Below are 19,967 nucleotides of genomic sequence, written 5' to 3' on the forward strand. Positions count from 1 at the left end.
GAGGGTCAGTGCTGAGGGAGCGCCGCACTGTCGGAGGGTCAGTGCTGAGGCAGTGGGCACTGTCGGAGGGTCAGTGCTGAGTGAGTGGGCACTGTCATAGGGTCAGTGCTGAGGCAGTGGGCACTGTCGGAGGGTCAGTGCTGAGTGAGTGGGCACTGTCATAGGGTCAGTGCTGAGGGAGTGGGCACTGTCGGATGGTCAGTGCTGAGGGAGTGGGCACTGTCAGAGGGTCAGTGCTGAGGGAGCGGGCACTGTCGGAGGGTCAGTGCTGAGGGAGTGCCACACTGTTGGTGGGTCAGTGCTGAGGGAGCGGGCACTGTCATAGAGTCAGTCCTGAGGGAGTGGGCACTGTCGGAGTGTCAGTGCTGAGTGAGTGCCACACTGTTGGTGGGTCAGTGCTGAGGGAGCGGGCACTGTCATAGAGTCAGTGCTGAGGGAGTGGGCACTGTCGGAGGGTCAGTGCTGAGGGAGTCCTGCACGGTCGGAGGTTCAGTGCTGAGGGAGTGGGCACTGTCGGAGGGTCAGTGCTGAGGGAGTGCCACACTGTCAGAGGATCAGTGCTGAGGGAGTGGGCACTGTCGGTGGGTCAGCGCTGAGGGAGCGGGCACTGTCGGAGGGTCTGTGCTGAGGGAGTGGGCACTGTCGGAGGGTTAGTGCTGAGGGAGTGGGCACTGTCAGAGGGTCAGTGCTGAGGGACTGGCGCACTGTCGGCGGGTCAGAGCTGAGGAAGTTTCGCACTGTCGGAGGGTCAGTGCTGAGTGAGTGGGCACTGTCGGAGTGTCTTGCCGAGGGAGCGCCACACTGTTGGTGGCTCAGTGCTGAGGGAGTGGGCACTGTCGGAGGGTCAGTGCTGAGGGAGTGGGCACTGTCGGAGGGTCAGTGCTGAGGGAGTGGGCACTGTCAGAGGGTCAGTGCTGAGGCAGTGGGCACTGTCGGAGAGTCAGTGCTGAGTGAGTGGGCACTGTCATTTGGTCAGTGCTGAGGGAGTGGGCACTGTCGGATGGTCAGTGCTGAGGGAGTGGGCACTGTCGGAGGGTCAGTGCTGAGGGAGCGGGCACAGTCGGAGGGTCAGTGCTGAGGGAGTGCCACATTTTTGGTTGGTCAGTGCTGAGGGAGCGGGCACTGTCGGAGGGTCAGTGCTGAGTGAGTGGGCACTGTCGGAGTGTCTTGCCGAGGGAGCGCCGCACTGTTGGTGGGTCAGTGCTGAGGCAGTGGGCACTGTTGGAGGGTCAGTGCTGAGTAAGTGGGCACTGTCATAGGGTCAGTGCTGAGGGAGTGGGCACTGTCGGATGGTCAGTGCTGAGGGAGTGGGCACTGTCAGAGGGTCAGTGCTGAGGGAGCGGGCACTGTCGGAGGGTCAGTGCTGAGGGAGTGCCACACTGTTGGTGGGTCAGTGCTGAGGGAGCGGGCACTGTCATAGAGTCAGTGCTGAGGGAGTGGGCACTGTCGGAGGGTCAGTGCTGAGGGAGTCCTGCACGGTCGGAGGGTCAGTGCTGAGGGAGCGTCGCACTGTCGGAGGGTCAGTGCTGAGGGAGTGCCACACTGTCAGAGGGTCAGTGCTGAGGGAGTGGGCACTGTCGGTGGGTCAGCGCTGAGGGAGCGGGCACTGTCAGAGGGTCAGTGCTGAGGGAGTGGGCACTGTCGGTGGGGCAGCGCTGAGGGAGCGGGCACTGTCAGAGGGTCAGTGCTAAGGGAGTGGGCACTGTCGGAGGGTCAGTGCTGAGGGAGTCCTGCACGGTCGGAGGGTCAGTGCTGAGGGAGCGGGCACTGTCGGAGGGTCAGTGCTGAGGGAGTGCCACACTGTCAGAGGGTCAGTGCTGAGGGAGTGGGCACTGTCGGTGGGTCAGCGCTGAGGGAGCGGGCACTGTCGGAGGGTCAGTGCTGAGGGAGTGGGCACTGTCGGAGGGTTAGTGCTGAGGGAGTGGGCACTGTCAGAGGGTCAGTGCTGAGGGACTGGCGCACTGTCGGCGGGTCAGAGCTGAGGGAGCGCCGCACTGTCGGACGGTCAGTGCTGAGGGAGTGGGCACTGTCAGAGGGTCAGTGCTGAGGGAGCGGGCACAGTCGGAGGGTCAGTGCTGAGGGAGTGCCACACTGTTTGTGGGTCAGTGCTGAGGGAGCGGGCACTGTCATAGAGTCAGTGCTGAGGGAGTGGGCACTGTCGGAGGGTCAGTGCTGAGGGAGTGGGCACTGTCGGAGGTTCAGTGCTGAGGGAGCTTCGCACTGTCAGTGTATCAGTGCTGAGGGAGCGGGCACTGTCGGAGGGTCAGTGCTGAGGGGGTGGGCACTGTCAGAGGGTCAGTGCTGAGGGAGAGGGCACTGTCGGAGGGTCAGTGTTGAGGGAGTTGCGCACTGTCAGAGGGTCAGTGCTGAGGGAGTGGGCACAGTCGGAGGGTCAGTGCTGAGGAAGTCCTCACTGTCGGATGGTCAGTGCTGAGGGACTGGGCACTGTCGGAGGGTCAGTTTTGAACGAGTGGGCAATATAGGAGGGTCAGTGCTGAGGAAGTGGACACTGTCAGAGTGTCAGTGCTGAGGGAGTGGGCACTGTCGGAGGGTCAATGCTGAGGGAGTCCTCACTGTCGGAGGGTCAGTGCTGAGGGAGTGGGCACTGTCGGAGGGTCAGTGCCGAGGGAGCGCCGCACTGTTGGTGGGTCAGTGCTGAGGGAGTGGGCACTGTCGGAGGGACAGTGCTGAGGGAGCGCTGCACTGTTGGAGGGTCAGTGCTGAGGGAGCGCCGCACTGTCGGAGGGTCAGTGCTGAGGCAGTGGGCACTGTCGGAGGGTCAGTGCTGAGTGAGTGGGCACTGTCATAGGGTCAGTGCTGAGGGAGTGGGCACAGTCGGAGGGTCAGTGCTGAGGAAGTCCTCACTGTCGGAGGGTCAGTGCTGAGGGACTGGGCACTGTCGGAGGGTCAGTTTTGAACGAGTGGGCAATATAGGAGGGTCAGTGCTGAGGAAGTGGACACTGTCAGAGTGTCAGTGCTGAGGGAGTGGGCACTGTCGGAGGGTCAATGCTGAGGGAGTCCTCACTGTCGGAGGGTCAGTGCTGAGGGAGTGGGCACTGTCGGAGGGTCAGTGCCGAGGGAGCGCCGCACTGTTGGTGGGTCAGTGCTGAGGGAGTGGGCACTGTCGGAGGGACAGTGCTGAGTGAGTGGGCACTGTCATAGGGTCAGTGCTGAGGGAGTGGGCACTGTCGGATGGTCAGTGCTGAGGGAGTGGGCACTGTCAGAGGGTCAGTGCTGAGGGAGCGGGCACTGTCGGAGGGTCAGTGCTGAGGGAGTGCCACACTGCTGGTGGGTCAGTGCTGAGGGAGCGGGCACTGTCATAGAGTCAGTGCTGAGGGAGTGGGCACTGTCGGAGGGTCAGTGCTGAGGGAGTCCTGCACGGTCGGAGGTTCAGTGCTGAGGGAGTGGGCACTGTCGGAGGGTCAGTGCTGAGGGAGTGCCACACTGTCAGAGGATCAGTGCTGAGGGAGTGGGCACTGTCGGTGGGTCAGCGCTGAGGGAGCGGGCACTGTTGGAGGGTCTGTGCTGAGGGAGTGGGCACTGTCGGAGGGTTAGTGCTGAGGGAGTGGGCACTGTCAGAGGGTCAGTGCTGAGGGACTGGCGCACTGTCAGAGGGTCAGAGCTGAGTGAGTGGGCACTGTCGGAGTGTCTTGCCGTGGGAGCGCCGCACTGTTGGTGGCTCAGTGCTGAGGGAGTGGGCACTGTCGGAGGGTCAGTGCTGAGGGAGCGGGCACTGTCGGAGGGTCAGTGCTGAGTGAGTGGGCACTGTCGGAGTGTCTTGCCGAGGGAGCGCGGCACTGTCGGAGGGTCAGTGCTGAGGGAGCGCTGCACTGTTGGAGGGTCAGTGCTGAGGCAGTGGGCACTGTCGGAGGGTCAGTGCTGAGTGAGTGGGCACTGTCGGACAGTCAGTGCTGATGGAGTGGGCACTGTCAGAGGGTCAGTGCTGAGGGAGTGGGCACAGTCGGAGGGTCAGTGCTGAGGGAGTGCCACACTGTTGGTGGGTCAGTGCTGAGGGAGTGGGCACTGTCATAGAGTCAGTGCTGAGGGAGTGGGCACTGTCGGAGGGTCACTGCTGAGGGAGTCCTGCACGGTCGGAGGTTCAGTGCTGAGGGAGCGTCGCACTGTCAGTGTGTCAGTGCTGAGGGAGCGGGCACTGTCAGAGGGTCAGTGCTGAGGGAGTGCCACACTGTCAGAGGGTCAGTGCTGAGGGAGTGGGCACTGTCGTAGGGTCAGCGCTGAGGGAGCGGGCACTGTCGGAGGGTCAGTGCTGAGCGAGTGGGCACTGTTGGACGGTTAGTGCTGAGGGAGTGGGCACTGTCGGAGGGTCAATGCTGAGGGAGTCCTCACTGTCGGAGGGTCAGTGCTGAGGGAGTGGGCACTGTCGGAGGGTCAGTGCCGAGGGAGCGCCGCACTGTTGGTGGGTCAGTGCTGAGGGAGTGGGCACTGTCGGAGGGACAGTGCTGAGGGAGCGCCGCACTGTTGGAGGGTCAGTGCTGAGGGAGCGCCGCACTGTCGGAGGGTCAGTGCTGAGGCAGAGGGCACTGTCGGAGGGTCAGTGCTGAGTGAGTGGGCACTGTCATAGGGTCAGTGCTGAGGGAGTGGGCACTGTCGGATGGTCAGTGCTGAGGGAGTGGGCACTGTCAGAGGGTCAGTGCTGAGGGAGCGGGCACTGTCGGAGGGTCAGTGCTGAGGGAGTGCCACACTGTTGGTGGGTCAGTGCTGAGGGAGCGGGCACTGTCATAGAGTCAGTGCTGAGGGAGTGGGCACTGTCGGAGGGTCAGTGCTGAGGGAGTCCTGCACGGTCGGAGGTTCAGTGCTGAGGGAGTGGGCACTGTCGGAGGGTCAGTGCTGAGGGAGTGCCACACTGTCACAGGATCAGTGCTGAGGGAGTGGGCACTGTCGGTGGGTCAGCGCTGAGGGAGCGGGCACTGTCGGAGGGTCTGTGCTGAGGGAGTGGGCACTGTCGGAGGGTTAGTGCTGAGGGAGTGGGCACTGTCAGAGGGTCAGTGCTGAGGGACTGGCGCACTGTCGGAGGGTCAGAGCTGAGTGAGTGGGCACTGTCGGAGTGTCTTGCCGTGGGAGCGCCGCACTGTTGGTGGCTCAGTGCTGAGGGAGTGGGCACTGTCGGAGGGTCAGTGTTGAGGGAGTGGGCACTGTCAGAGGGTCAGTGCTGAGGGAGCGCCGCACTGTCGGAGGGTCAGAGCTGATGAAGTTTCGCACTGTCGGAGGGTCAGTGCTGAGGGAGCGGGCACTGTCGGAGGGTCAGTGCTGAGTGAGTGGGCACTGTCGGAGTGTCTTGCCGAGGGAGCGCCGCACTGTTGGAGGGTCAGTGCTGAGGGAGCGCTGCACTGTTGGAGGGTCAGTGCTGAGGCAGTGGGCACTGTCGGAGGGTCAGTGCTGAGTGAGTGGGCACTGTCGGACAGTCAGTGCTGATGGAGTGGGCACTGTCAGAGGGTCAGTGCTGAGGGAGTGGGCACAGTCGGAGGGTCAGTGCTGAGGGAGTGCCACACTGTTGGTGGGTCAGTGCTGAGGGAGTGGGCACTGTCATAGAGTCAGTGCTGAGGGAGTGGGCACTGTCGGAGGGTCGGTGCTGAGGGAGTCCTGCACGGTCGGAGGTTCAGTGCTGAGGGAGCGTCGCACTGTCAGTGTGTCAGTGCTGAGGGAGCGGGCACTGTCAGAGGGTCAGTGCTGAGGGAGTGCCACACTGTCAGAGGGTCAGTGCTGAGGGAGTGGGCACTGTCGTAGGGTCAGCGCTGAGGGAGCGGGCACTGTCGGAGGGTCAGTGCTGAGCGAGTGGGCACTGTTGGACGGTTAGTGCTGAGGGAGTGGGCACTGTCAGAGGATCAGTGCTGAGGGACTGGCGCACTGTCGGCGGGTCGGTGCTGAGGGAGTGCCGCACTGTCAGAGGGCCAGTGCTGAGGGAGTTGCGCACTGTCGGAGGGTCAGTGCTGAGGGAGCGCCGCACTGTCGGACGGTCAGTGCTGAGGGAGTGGGCACTGTCGGAGGGTCAGTGCTGAGGGAGTGAGGACTTTTGGAGGGTCAGTGCTGAGGGAGTGGGCACTGTCGGAGGGTCAGTGCTGAGGAAGTGGGCACTGTCAGAGGGTCAGTGCTGAGGGAGCGCCGCACTGTCGGAGGGTCAGTTCTGAGGAAGTTTCGCACTGTCGGAGGGTCAGTGCTGAGGGAGCGCATCACTGTTGGACGGTCAGTGCTGAGGGAGCACATCACTGTTGGACGGTCAGTGCTGAGGGAGTGGGCACTGTCGGAGGGTCAGTGCTGAGGGAGTGGGCACTGTCAGAGGGTCAGTGCTGAGGGAGCGCCGCACTGTCGGAGGGTCAGTGCTGAGGGGGCGCCGCACTGTCGGTGGGTCAGTGCTGAGGAAGTTTCGCACTGTCAGAGGGTCAGTGCTGAGGGAGCGCCGCTCTGTCGGAGGGTCAGTGCTGAGGGAGCGGGCACTGTCGGAGGGTCAGTGCTGAGTGAGTGGGCACTGTCGGAGTGTCTTGCCGAGGGAGCACCGCACTGTCGGAGGGTCAGTGCTGAGGGAGCGCTGCACTGTTGGAGGGTCAGTGCTGAGGCAGTGGGCACTGTCGGAGGGTCAGTGCTGAGTGAGTGGGCACTGTCGGACGGTCAGTGCTGATGGAGTGGGCACTGTCAGAGGGTCAGTGCTGAGGGAGTGGGCACTGTCGGAGGGTTAGTGCTGAGGGAGTGGGCACTGTCAGAGGGTCAGTGCTGAGGGACTGGCGCACTGTCGGCGGGTCGGTGCTGAGGGAGTGCCGCACTGTCAGAGGGTCAGTGCTGAGGGAGTTTCGCACTGTCGGAGGGTCAGTGCTGAGGGAGCGCCGCACTGTCGGACGGTCAGTGCTGAGGGAGTGGGCACTGTCGGAGGGTCAGTGCTGAGGGAGTGAGGACTTTTGGAGGGTTAGTGCTGAGGGAGTGGGCACTGTCGGAGGGTCAGTGCTGAGTAAGTGGACACTGTCAGAGGGTCAGTGCTGAGGGAGCGCCGCACTGTCGGAGGGTCAGTGCTGAGGAAGTTTCGCACTGTCAGAGGGTTAGTGCTGAGGGAGCGCATCACTGTTGGACGGTCAGTGCTGAGGGAGTGGGCACTGTCGGAGGGTCAGTGCAGAGGGAGTGAGGACTTTTGGAGGGTCAGTGCTGAGGGAGTGGGCACTGTCGGAGGGTCAGTGCTGAGGGAGTGGGCACTGTCAGAGGGTCAGTGCTGAGGGAGCGCCGCACTGTCGGATGGTCAGTGCTGAGGGAGCGCATCACTGTTGGTGGGTCAGTGCTGAGGGAGTGGGCACTGTCGGAGGGACAGTGCTGAGGGAGCGCCGCACTGTTGGAGGGTCAGTGCTGAGGGAGCGCCGCACTGTCGGAGGGTCAGTGCTTAGGCAGAGGGCACTGTCGGAGGGTCAGTGCTGAGTGAGTGGGCACTGTCATAGGGTCAGTGCTGAGGGAGTGGGCACTGTCGGATGGTCAGTGCTGAGGGAGTGGGCACTGTCAGAGGGTCAGTGCTGAGGGAGCGGGCACTGTCGGAGGGTCAGTGCTGAGGGAGTGCCACACTGTTGGTGGGTCAGTGCTGAGGGAGCGGGCACTGTCATAGAGTCAGTGCTGAGGGAGTGGGCACTGTCGGAGGGTCAGTGCTGAGGGAGTCCTGCACGGTCGGAGGTTCAGTGCTGAGGGAGTGGGCACTGTCGGAGGGTCAGTGCTGAGGGAGTGCCACACTGTCAGAGGATCAGTGCTGAGGGAGTGGGCACTGTCGGTGGGTCAGCGCTGAGGGAGCGGGCACTGTCGGAGGGTCTGTGCTGAGGGAGTGGGCACTGTCGGAGGGTTAGTGCTGAGGGAGTGGGCACTGTCAGAGGGTCAGTGCTGAGGGACTGGCGCACTGTCGGAGGGTCAGAGCTGAGTGAGTGGGCACTGTCGGAGTGTTTTGCCGTGGGAGCGCCGCACTGTTGGTGGCTCAGTGCTGAGGGAGTGGGCACTGTCGGAGGGTCAGTGTTGAGGGAGTGGGCACTGTCAGAGGGTCAGTGCTGAGGGAGCGCCGCACTGTCGGAGGGTCAGAGCTGATGAAGTTTCGCACTGTCGGAGGGTCAGTGCTGAGGGAGCGGGCACTGTCGGAGGGTCAGTGCTGAGTGAGTGGGCACTGTCGGAGTGTCTTGCCGAGGGAGCGCCGCACTGTTGGAGGGTCAGTGCTGAGGGAGCGCTGCACTGTTGGAGGGTCAGTGCTGAGGCAGTGGGCACTGTCGGAGGGTCAGTGCTGAGTGAGTGGGCACTGTCGGACAGTCAGTGCTGATGGAGTGGGCACTGTCAGAGGGTCAGTGCTGAGGGAGTGGGCACAGTCGGAGGGTCAGTGCTGAGGGAGTGCCACACTGTTGGTGGGTCAGTGCTGAGGGAGTGGGCACTGTCATAGAGTCAGTGCTGAGGGAGTGGGCACTGTCGGAGGGTCGGTGCTGAGGGAGTCCTGCACGGTCGGAGGTTCAGTGCTGAGGGAGCGTCGCACTGTCAGTGTGTCAGTGCTGAGGGAGCGGGCACTGTCAGAGGGTCAGTGCTGAGGGAGTGCCACACTGTCAGAGGGTCAGTGCTGAGGGAGTGGGCACTGTCGTAGGGTCAGCGCTGAGGGAGCGGGCACTGTCGGAGGGTCAGTGCTGAGCGAGTGGGCACTGTTGGACGGTTAGTGCTGAGGGAGTGGGCACTGTCAGAGGATCAGTGCTGAGGGACTGGCGCACTGTCGGCGGGTCGGTGCTGAGGGAGTGCCGCACTGTCAGAGGGTCAGTGCTGAGGGAGTTGCGCACTGTCGGAGGGTCAGTGCTGAGGGAGCGCCGCACTGTCGGACGGTCAGTGCTGAGGGAGTGGGCACTGTCGGAGGGTCAGTGCTGAGGGAGTGAGGACTTTTGGAGGGTCAGTGCTGAGGGAGTGGGCACTGTCGGAGGGTCAGTGCTGAGGAAGTGGGCACTGTCAGAGGGTCAGTGCTGAGGGAGCGCCGCACTGTCGGAGGGTCAGTTCTGAGGAAGTTTCGCACTGTCGGAGGGTCAGTGCTGAGGGAGCGCATCACTGTTGGACGGTCAGTGCTGAGGGAGCACATCACTGTTGGACGGTCAGTGCTGAGGGAGTGGGCACTGTCGGAGGGTCAGTGCTGAGGGAGTGGGCACTGTCAGAGGGTCAGTGCTGAGGGAGCGCCGCACTGTCGGAGGGTCAGTGCTGAGGGGGCGCCGCACTGTCGGTGGGTCAGTGCTGAGGAAGTTTCGCACTGTCAGAGGGTCAGTGCTGAGGGAGCGCCGCTCTGTCGGAGGGTCAGTGCTGAGGGAGCGGGCACTGTCGGAGGGTCAGTGCTGAGTGAGTGGGCACTGTCGGAGTGTCTTGCCGAGGGAGCGCCGCACTGTCGGAGGGTCAGTGCTGAGGGAGCGCTGCACTGTTGGAGGGTCAGTGCTGAGGCAGTGGGCACTGTCGGAGGGTCAGTGCTGAGTGAGTGGGCACTGTCGGACGGTCAGTGCTGATGGAGTGGGCACTGTCAGAGGGTCAGTGCTGAGGGAGTGGGCACTGTCGGAGGGTTAGTGCTGAGGGAGTGGGCACTGTCAGAGGGTCAGTGCTGAGGGACTGGCGCACTGTCGGCGGGTCGGTGCTGAGGGAGTGCCGCACTGTCAGAGGGTCAGTGCTGAGGGAGTTTCGCACTGTCGGAGGGTCAGTGCTGAGGGAGCGCCGCACTGTCGGACGGTCAGTGCTGAGGGAGTGGGCACTGTCGGAGGGTCAGTGCTGAGGGAGTGAGGACTTTTGGAGGGTTAGTGCTGAGGGAGTGGGCACTGTCGGAGGGTCAGTGCTGAGTAAGTGGACACTGTCAGAGGGTCAGTGCTGAGGGAGCGCCGCACTGTCGGAGGGTCAGTGCTGAGGAAGTTTCGCACTGTCAGAGGGTCAGTGCTGAGGGAGCGCATCACTGTTGGACGGTCAGTGCTGAGGGAGTGGGCACTGTCGGAGGGTCAGTGCAGAGGGAGTGAGGACTTTTGGAGGGTCAGTGCTGAGGGAGTGGGCACTGTCGGAGGGTCAGTGCTGAGGGAGTGGGCACTGTCAGAGGGTCAGTGCTGAGGGAGCGCCGCACTGTCGGATGGTCAGTGCTGAGGGAGCGCATCACTGTTGGACGGACAGTGCTGAGGGAGTGGGCACTGTCGGAGGGTCAGTGCAGAGGGAGTGAGGACTTTTGGAGGGTCAGTGCTGAGGGAGTGGGCACTGTCGGAGGGTCAGTGCTGAGGGAGTGGGCACTGTCAGAGGGTCAGTGCTGAGGGAGCGCCGCACTGTCAGAGGGTCAGTGCTGAGGGAGTGCCACACTGTTGGTGGGTCAGTGCTGAGGGAGTGCCACACTGTCGGAGGGTCAGTGCTGAGGAAGTTTCGCACTGTCGGAGGGTCAGTGCTGAGGGAGCGCCGCACTGTCGGATGGTCAGTGCTGAGGGAGCGCATCACTGTTGGACGGTCAGTGCTGAGGGAGTGGGCACTGTCGGAGGGTCAGTGCAGAGGGAGTGAGGACTTTTGGAGGGTCAGTGCTGAGGGAGTGGGCACTGTCGGAGGGTCAGTGCTGAGGGAGTGGGCACTGTCAGATGGTCAGTGCTGATGGAGTGGGCACTGTCGGAGGGTCAGTGCTGAGGGAGTGCCACACTGTTGGTGGGTCAGTGCTGAGGGAGCGGGCACTGTCATAGAATCAGTGCTGAGGGAGTGGGCAATGTCGGAGGGTCAGTGCTGAGGGAGTCCTGCACGGTCGGAGGTTCAGTGCTGAGGGAGCGTCGCACTGTCAGTGTGTCAGTGCTGAGGGAGCGGGCACTGTCAGAGGGTCAGTGCTGAGGGAGTGCCACACTGTCAGAGGGTCAGTGCTGAGGGAGTGGGCACTGTCGTAGGGTCAGCGCTGAGGGAGCGGGCACTGTCGGAGGGTCAGTGCTGAGCGAGTGGGCACTGTTGGAGGGTTAGTGCTGAGGGAGTGGGCACTGTCAGAGGGTCAGTGCTGAGGGACTGGCGCACTGTCGGCGGGTCGGTGCTGAGGGAGTGCCGCACTGTCAGAGGGTCAGTGCTGAGGGAGTTGCGCACTGTCGGAGGGTCAGTGCTGAGGGAGCGCCGCACTGTCGGACGGTCAGTGCTGAGGGAGTGGGCACTGTCGGAGGGTCAGTGCTGAGGAAGTGGGCACTGTCAGAGGGCCAGTGCTGAGGAAGTGGGCACTGTCAGAGGGCCAGTGCTGAGGGAGCGCCGCACTGTCGGAGGGTCAGTTCTGAGGAAATTTCGCACTGTCGTAGGGTCAGTGCTGAGGGAGCACATCACTGTTGGACGGTCAGTGCTGAGGGAGTGGGCACTGTCGGAGGGTCAGTGCTGAGGGAGCGCCGCACTGTCGGAGGGTCAGTGCTGAGGGGGCGCCGCACTGTCGGTGGGTCAGTGCTGAGGTGGTTTCCCACTCTCAGAGGGTCAGTGCTGAGGGAGCGCTGCACTGTCGGAGGGTCAGTGCTGAGGGAGCGCTGCACTGTCGGAGGGTCAGTGCTGAGGGAGCACCGCACTGTCGGAGGGTCAGTGCTGAGGAAGTTTCGCACTGTCAGAGGGTCAGTGCTGAGGGAGTGGGCACTGTCGGAGGGTCAGTGCTGAGGGAGCGCCGCACTGTCGGACGGTCAGTGCTGAGGGAGCGGGCACTGTCAGAGGGTCAGTGCTGAAGGAGTTTTGCACTGTTGGATGGTCAGTGCTGAGGGAGTGGGCACTGTCGGAGGGTCAGTGCTGAGGGAGTCCTGCACGGTCGGAGGTTCAGTGCTGAGGGAGCGTCGCACTGTCAGTGTGTCAGTGCTGAGGGAGCGGGCACTGTCGGTGGGTCAGCACTGAGGGAGCGGGCACTGTCGGAGGGTCAGTGCTGAGCGAGTGGGCACTGTCGGAGGGTTAGTGCTGAGGGAGTGGGCACTGTCAGAGGGTCAGTGCTGAGGGACTGGCGCGCTGTCGGCGGGTCAGTGCTGAGGGAGTGCCGCACTGTCAGAGGGTCAGTGCTGAGGGAGTTTCGCACTGTCGGAGGGTCAGTGCTGAGGGAGCGCCGCACTGTCAGAGGGTCAGTGCTGAGGGAGGGCCGCACTGTCGGTGGGTCAGTGCTGAGGGAGTTTTGCACAGTGAAAGGTAAATAAAAATGAAAAGAACTGCAGATGCTGTAAATCGGGAACAAGCACAAACTTGCTGGAAATCTGGCCATCTTTCCTCAGTACTGAGTGGCTCCATGGCTTCTTGACAGTTCTGAGGAAGGGTCACCAGACGCTAAACATTAACTCTGTTTTCTCCTCCACAGGTGCTGCTGGACCTGCTGAGGTTTACCAGCAACTTTGTTTTTGTTGCGATTGGGGCTTTATTCCGTTTAACTATTGGGGCATATGTGTTGCCTTTTGTGACAGTGTTTTGGTGAAGAAGGGAGTGTTCCCCTGTGTGCCCTGGCAGTGACTGGAATGAGAGCAGGCACTGTGCAGATTTCCAATGTGACCGCTCTGTGTTTTAGACCATTCGAGTCTGCCTGAAGAGGACATGCCAGACAACAGGAGCTGTCAATGTGAGTTCATTACGGACGACCTCACCCCTGGACTGAAGGTTTCAATCAGAGCCATGTGGTAAGACTTAGACTGGAAAGTAAATTCTGTTTTTGAGAGCTGTGTACTCAACTGTGGGCAGTCTGTGATATCTCTACTGGGAAGTAATTGGTTTGAGCCAAGCCCAGAAAGTGTGGAGGGAGTTAGGACGTTGATGTCCAAGACACTGGCCCACTGGCAAAATGTAATTTCCAGCTGGTGTGTGCCTTCAGCTGTTTTGAAGCCAGGAACTCTGTGCATGCCAACTAGCAATGGAGCCCCTCGGTGTCAGAGTGTGATGATGTGGGGAATGAGAGTGCAGTGAGTGTGGAGTTCCCTGTACTGGCTCCATCACAGACCTCTTATTTCCTGAACTAACTTTTGAACAGCCACTGGCAGTCCCTTTCAGTTGAATAAGGCAGGGCCTGTGGTATTAGATTAGATTCCCACAGTGTGGAAACAGGCCCTTCGGCCTAACAAGTCCACACTGCCCTTTTGAAGCATCCCACCCAGACCCATTCCCATCACCCTATAACCACTCACCCCTGAACACTACGGGCAATTTAGCATGGCCAATCCACCTAGCCTGCACATCTTTGGACTGTGGGAGGAAACCGGAGCACCCGGAGGAAACCCACGCAGACACAGGGAGAATGTGCAAACTCCACACAGACAGTCGCCCGAGGCTGGAATTGGACCCGGGTCCCTGGTGCTGTGAGGCTGCAGTGCTAAACACTGAGCCACCGTGCTTAGCCTCATTCTTCATCCCACCCCACCCCACCCCAATTCACAATGCAGCCCCTCTCTCATGTTACAGGACCATGAATTGCTGAGCATAGACACATCTGTCCTTGTTTTGTGACCCATTCCCTTTATAGAAGGGAGATGCCTCTCTCTTGTTAATGGTGCTGGCCTAGAGATCCCATTGGTTAATGGCCCTGAGTCATGGGTTCAAATCCCACTACAGCAGCTAATTAGTAAATCTGGGATTTGAAAACTGGCCTCAGCTCCCTATTTATTCCAGAATCCTCTCCCCCTCCCCCATTTCTGATGAAGGGTATCAGCCCAAAATGTCAGCTTTTGTGCTCCCAAGATGCTGCTTGGCCTGCTGTGTTCATCCAGCTCCATGCTTTGTTATCAGTGACAACTATTATTGGTTGCTGTGGAAAATCCCAGCTGGTTCTCTAATGTCCTTTAGGGAAGGAAATCTGCCATCCTTACCTGATCTGGCCTACATGTGACTCCAGATCCACAGCAATGCGGTGGACTCTTATTTGCCCTCAGAAATAGCTTAATGGGCATTTAGGGACAGCAACAAATGCTGGCCTTGCCCACCTAAGAATAGATTTTTACAAAGCTAGCTTAACCATGGACAAGCAACCTTAGCCCCTTTCAGGTGAGTAGCTCCCCCAGTAACGTGGACTGGGTACCATAAAGATGTCCCAAGTGTTTTCAAAGAGATGCGGGTGGGAAATTTTACATCAGTTGGCCTTGGAGCACTTACATTCTTGATGTTAGGAGGAGAAGGTGGAATCGGGGAGGGTCCTGAGGCTGGTTATTGTTCAGTGACCCAGTACAGGGTGGTTTGATGAATAATGAAGACTTTCTCCACTGACTAACGCTGCGGTTCACAGGGGGAAGGAAGGTAGCAAGGATCAAACATTCCGAGGAGCGGGGATGGAGTGTGGTGTTACTGGTGAACCAGGTGGTTTGACTCTCTTGATTTTCTGCCCAGTCTTTGCTCTCGTCTGCCAGCTCTAACTGTCAGAAAACTTTCTTTGTAGCATTATGCGATTTCTCGTTTCAAAACGGAAGTTCAAGGAGAGTTTGCGGCCTTACGATGTCATGGATGTCATCGAGCAGTATTCCGCAGGCCACTTGGACATGCTGTCCCGAATCAAAAACCTACAGTCCAGGCAAGCATACACTCTTCCATTAAACAGTAACCTCTCCCTCACCTCGGCCATGCATCCCCCTCTCTCTGTGTGTCTACAACCAACCCTGGTCCCTGTCTGAATCTGTGAAACACACCCCAACACTGCAAGCTCGTCACATTAAACAGATCTGTGTCCAATCATTACTCGGTGGAATATTTCACTTATCGTAGAATCATGCAGTGTGGGAGCAGGCCATTCGGCCCATCGGGTCTACATTGACCTTCTGAAGAGCATCTCACCCAGACCCGCCCCTTCACCCAATTTCTGTAACCCTGCGTTTCCCATGGCTAATCTCCCTGGACAGCACATCCCTGGAATTTGGTTATTTTGGGGTAAGTTAACACGGCCTGTCCACACCAACCTGCATATCTTTGGACTGTGGGAGGAAAGCGGAGCACCTGAAGGAAATTCACTCCGACACAGGGAGAATGTGCAAACTCCACACAGACAGTCACCCAAGAACGGAACCAAACCCATCTCCCTGGTGCTGGGAGGCAACAGTGTTCACCACTCTTTGAGAAAATAATATTTTCGGAGAATATGATACGTAAGCTTAAAATCTAGGCCTATCCTGGGGGAGTGCTGCACTGTTAGAGGTGCTGTCTTTAGGGTAAGGTGTTACACCAAGCGCTTGCCTGGCCTCTCGCGAGGAGATCTCGCAGCCACTATCCAAACAAAAGCATTGGACGTCTTTCCAATCTCCTGATCAATACTTACCCAGCGTCACAAAAACATTGTTGCTTTGCTAATTATGGCACTTTTCTGTCAGCAAGCTCACCACCAGATTTTCTACATTCCATTGGCAGCTTCATCTATAAAATGATTTCATTGGTTGTGACTTTCTTTCACATATTCAGAAGTTGTGAAAAGATGCTTTTTAAATCTAAGTCATTTTCCATGTTGTGTGGTGTGTAACTCACTTGAAAGGCTCAGATGAATTTGATATCGTTGTTCCCAAAGCCCTCCACTACGGGGATCTCTTGACCTCATGTCTGAGTGTGCGATAGAGATTGGTCTCTGTGATGAGCCAGTATAACAATCTAAGCAGAAAAGGTAGAAAGCAGGTCGGATGGTGCTTATTCTGTTATTGAGTGTGATCCCTACATTCCCACCATTTGTTCACCGAGGTGAGTGAGACTGAACCATGTTTTATGGCCAAGGTATTGAAACGTGTTTAAGAACCACAGTTTAAGGATTACAGGGTTGGCCATTTAGGACTCAGATGAGGAGAAATATCTTCACTCAGAGAGTGGGGAGCCTGTGGAATTTTCTGCCACAGGATGTGGTTAAGGCTAAATTATTGAATATTTTCAAGAAGCCGTTAGATATATTTCTTGTGACTAAAGGGATCTAACAGTCTGGAGAGAGAGAAAGCAGGAACAAGGGACTGAGCTGGATGATCAGCAATGATTGTATTGAATGGCAGAGCAGGCTTGAAGGGCTGAATGGCCTCCTCCTGTGCCTGTTTTCTTTGTTTCTTTGTCATGTACTCAGTGCTGTTAAGCACAAAGTAAAACTTAATACCTGTTGAAATTCCCGTGTAGACTTAATCTTACATCAATGTACTAGATAACTCATATATTTTTGTTATGAAATTCCACCCTCAAAACAATTAGCTGCGATTAACTGAACCTAAAGAGTGAAAAGCTGAAGGGAAAACCTGGTAGATTTCCTACTGCGTCTTTATTAGAGGTTTTGAAAAATGCATATTTTTGTATGAAAATATATTTGTGCCAAAATTATTACTCCTGTCAGAGTATTACCATGTGTGCATGTTTATTTTCACATCCTATAAAACAGTTGGTGTTTTTGGCTATGGTGGAGTAGGGAGAGACAGTGGGCAGTTTTTGGGTGGGGGGGGGGAGCGTGGTGGGCGCCTATCACTTTGGCCAGGCCAAGGAGCAGATCCAGGAGGACATCCCATACCATACCTGGACCCACTCAGCCCTGGGTGGCCAAAGACCTGGAGTGTGGGAGTGAAGTGTAGCCAAAAGAATAACAAAGTTACTGGGAAAGTTAAAGAGGCTGCATCTATCCACAGCCAGCACTTGCGCAGCCCATGAACTCCACAGCATTGCAGAATAAACAGTTGGGCTGGGTGGCTGTCAGCCAATCCAGATCTACAATCGCATGTGACTGCTGCATGGGCTTCCCAGTGGAAAGAGAGAGGACTCCCTCGCAGACAGCCCTTCACTGGGGACATTTGCCACCCTGCAGTAAAAGAGAACACCAAGGTATGCCTGGGCAGATGAAGGAGTCGAAGGGGATGATGTGCAGCATCAGCCCTTTCAGGGAACAGCTCCATGCCAGGAGGAACAACATGGAGGGCATTCGTATAAGGCATCACATGATGTGGAGTATAGCCTCCCTTTCCCCAGTACTAGTGCCAATTCCCCACAAACCAGAACGCACTTCTCCCAAACCAGTCTTTGAATCACACATTCACCTTCTATTCTATGCCAATTTACACCTGGTACCAGTAGTAATGTACAAACTACAACTATTTTAGCGTCTGCATCTTAATTTGACACCTAGGCCCTCAGACTTACTATGCAGAACCTCCTTTGGTACCTACATGGACCATGATGATTGGATCCTTCCCGTCCCATTGCAGGGTCCTCCTAGCTGTGAGCAGATGTTCCAAACCCTGACCTTGGGCAGGCAGCCCTCATTGTTTACTCCAGACAAGCTGAAAGAACCTCAAGCTATTTAGACAGTTACAAAGGCTAACACATCCACCCTCTGGGCCCCACTTTATCTGCTTGACTTGCAGACACACTCTCCTTTCCCCGAACACTGAGCAAACTGTGCAGCTTTAGTCTTCTTACTTGAGGAAGGATGTGCTGGCACTGGAGGGGCTGCAGAGGAAGTTCGCCAGGTTGATTCTGGAGTTGAGGGGGTTGACTTACGAGGAGATACTGAGTAGATTGGGATTATATTCATTGGAATTCAGAAGATTGAGGGGGGATCTTATAGAAACATATAAAATTATGAAGAGAATTGATAAGATAGAAGTAGAGAGGATGTTTCCAGTGGCAGGTGAAGCTAGGACAAGAGGGCATAGCCTCAAGATTGGAGGGAGCAGATTTATGACTGAATTGAGAAGGAACTTCTCCACTCAGAGGGTTGTTAATCATTGGAATTCCTTGCCCAGTGAAGTAGCTGACGCTTCTTCAGCAAATGCTTTTAAAGCTAAGGTAGATATTTTCTTGAACAATAAAAGAATTAAGGAATACGATAAGAGCACGGGTAAGTGGATCTGAGTCCACAGAAAGATCAGCCATGATCTTATTGAATGGTGGAGCGGGCTCGAAGGGCTGAATGGCCCACTCCTGCTCCTAGTTCTTGTGTTCTTATTTAAACCAGGGGGTTCCACCTCAAGAGCTACAACTTGTCTCCCAGTGTAAAGAAGCCAGGCAACTTTTCTCATTTTCCTGATGCATCACCGTCCCTGTGTTTCAGCCTGCAGCTTAAGGTTAGAGCTGAAGCTGTTTGTGCTTTGAATGTGCCATAGATGTGTTTACTCAGAACTAACCTGGTGTCCATGAACTTCTCTGTGCTCCAACCATGACATTCCTGTTCTGCTATCCTTCATGTGTCCCAAGGAACTGTGTAATTCTTGTACTCATCTTTCTTAACTTAAATCATAGGAACCTTCCCACTAGCTGCTGAAGTATTTTGATCTTTAGAAAGGGAATAAACTTTAACCACTTGCTGATAACTTATTTCATGAGTAGTTTCTTCTCCTATTGCAGAGAGAAATCAACATGACAAACTTTAAACATACATTTTGATTATTTTTAAAAATTAAGTGAGGCTTTAATTGTAGAATCCAATTTCAGGCTCATAATAGCAATATAGGATAAGAGAAGGCCAATTTGCTCCTCAAACCTGTTTCAATACTCAGTGAGCTCAATGTATATTGCTATTTAGTAGCTTTGGTGAGCAAAGGTCCATCAATGTATAAATGTAAAACTAACAACTGATAGAACATCCTGATAGTGCTCCACACAAAGGTGTCACAGAGGAATGTTTCTTAATTTCACTCCTGAACCGTCTGGCCTCAAAACTTAGACCATGCTCCCAGATACTCCAAAATTATAGAATTTGTTTCTGTCTTTCCATTTGATTAATTTTCTTTAATATTTTGAAACCTTTGAGAAAATCACCTCATCACCTTCTAAATTTCAGGCGATGGTCTGATGAATTATTAAGGAAGGGAAATCGTGTCTGACTAATTTATAAGAGTTTTTGAGGATATCTCGGCTAGTGTGGATAGAGGCGAACCAGTAGATGTGTTGTATTGGGACTTTCAGAATGTGTTCAATGAGGTAGAAAAGATTAAGGCAGATGATGAGAGCCTATGGTATTAGAGGGCGTATATTGGCATGGATAGAGAATTGGCTCAATGGCAGGAAATAGCGAGTGGGGTTAAGGGGTTCTTTCTCAGGTTGTTTGTAACCAGTGGGTTCCACAGGGGTTAGTGCTGGGACCGCAACTGTTTACAGTATTTGTTAATGGCTTGGAGGAAGGAAGTGAATGTACTGGAGATACATACAGAAAGGCAGGTTGTGAGAGGGATAGAAACAGTTTACAGAGAGATTGAATAAATAAGTGGGCAAAAATTTGGCAGATGAACTATAAATATGACCAACTACTGTTCTGGAGACCCAGGTAATGTTCTGGGGACCTGGTTTCCAATCCCACCACAGCAGATGATTTCAATAAAAGTCTGGGATTAAGATTGTAATGATGACCATGAAACCATGACCACTGGAGCAATTACATTAGTGAGGCAGTTGGTAATGTGACAGGAGATAGGGAGCAGGAGATGAGTGCCTACTAAATTGACAGGATGTGTCTGGTTCTTTAGGGAAGGAAATCTATTGTCTGTACCTGGGTCTGGCCTCCATGTGACTCTAGGCTCACAACAATGTGTTTGACTTTGAACTGCCCTCTGGGCAATTAGGGATGGGCATTAAACACTGCCTGTTACACAATATGAATGGTTGCTTGGTTATAGTAACTGATGAGTTCAAATATCCAAGTCCCAATCAGATCAGCATCTTCAGGAGAGGAGGGGGGCTGAACAATGGCAGCGAATAGTAATATGGGGCGGCTCAGGGGTTAGCACTGCTACCTCTCATCACCAGGGACCCGGGTTCAATCCCAGCCTCAGGCGAATAGTAATATGGGGCGGCTCAGGGGTTAGCACTGCTACCTCTCATCACCAGGGACCCGGGTTCAATCCCAGCCTCAGGCGACTGTCTGGGTAGAGTTTGCGCATTCTCTGTGTCTGCGTGGGTTTCTCCTGCGTGCTCCGGTTTCCTCCCATCGTCCAATGATGTGCAGGCTAGGTGGATTGGCCAGGCATAAATTGCCCCACAGTACGCAGGAATGTTTAGGTTAGGTGTGTTAATGGTGGTAAAAATCCCATGCAGGTTGATGTGGTAGGTCTGGGTGAGATGCTCTTCAGAGTTTCAGT

General features: G+C 56.5%; 1 protein-coding gene across 5 annotated transcripts in view; it reads left to right on the top strand.

The window, feature by feature from the left end:
- Positions 1-19,967, top strand: part of LOC125461558 (potassium voltage-gated channel subfamily KQT member 2) — a 283,167-nt gene that overhangs the window by 208,836 nt on the left and 54,364 nt on the right. For all 5 annotated transcript variants that reach the window (XM_059652710.1, XM_059652713.1, XM_059652708.1 and 2 more), the window contains 2 exons: positions 12,479-12,587; positions 14,330-14,461. In XM_059652710.1, the coding sequence (XP_059508693.1) occupies positions 12,479-12,587; positions 14,330-14,461 (241 nt within the window). The remainder of the gene's footprint in view (positions 1-12,478; positions 12,588-14,329; positions 14,462-19,967) is intronic.

Source organism: Stegostoma tigrinum, chromosome 19 (assembly GCF_030684315.1).
Source record: "Stegostoma tigrinum isolate sSteTig4 chromosome 19, sSteTig4.hap1, whole genome shotgun sequence".
Taxonomy (NCBI): Eukaryota; Metazoa; Chordata; class Chondrichthyes; order Orectolobiformes; family Stegostomatidae; genus Stegostoma; species Stegostoma tigrinum.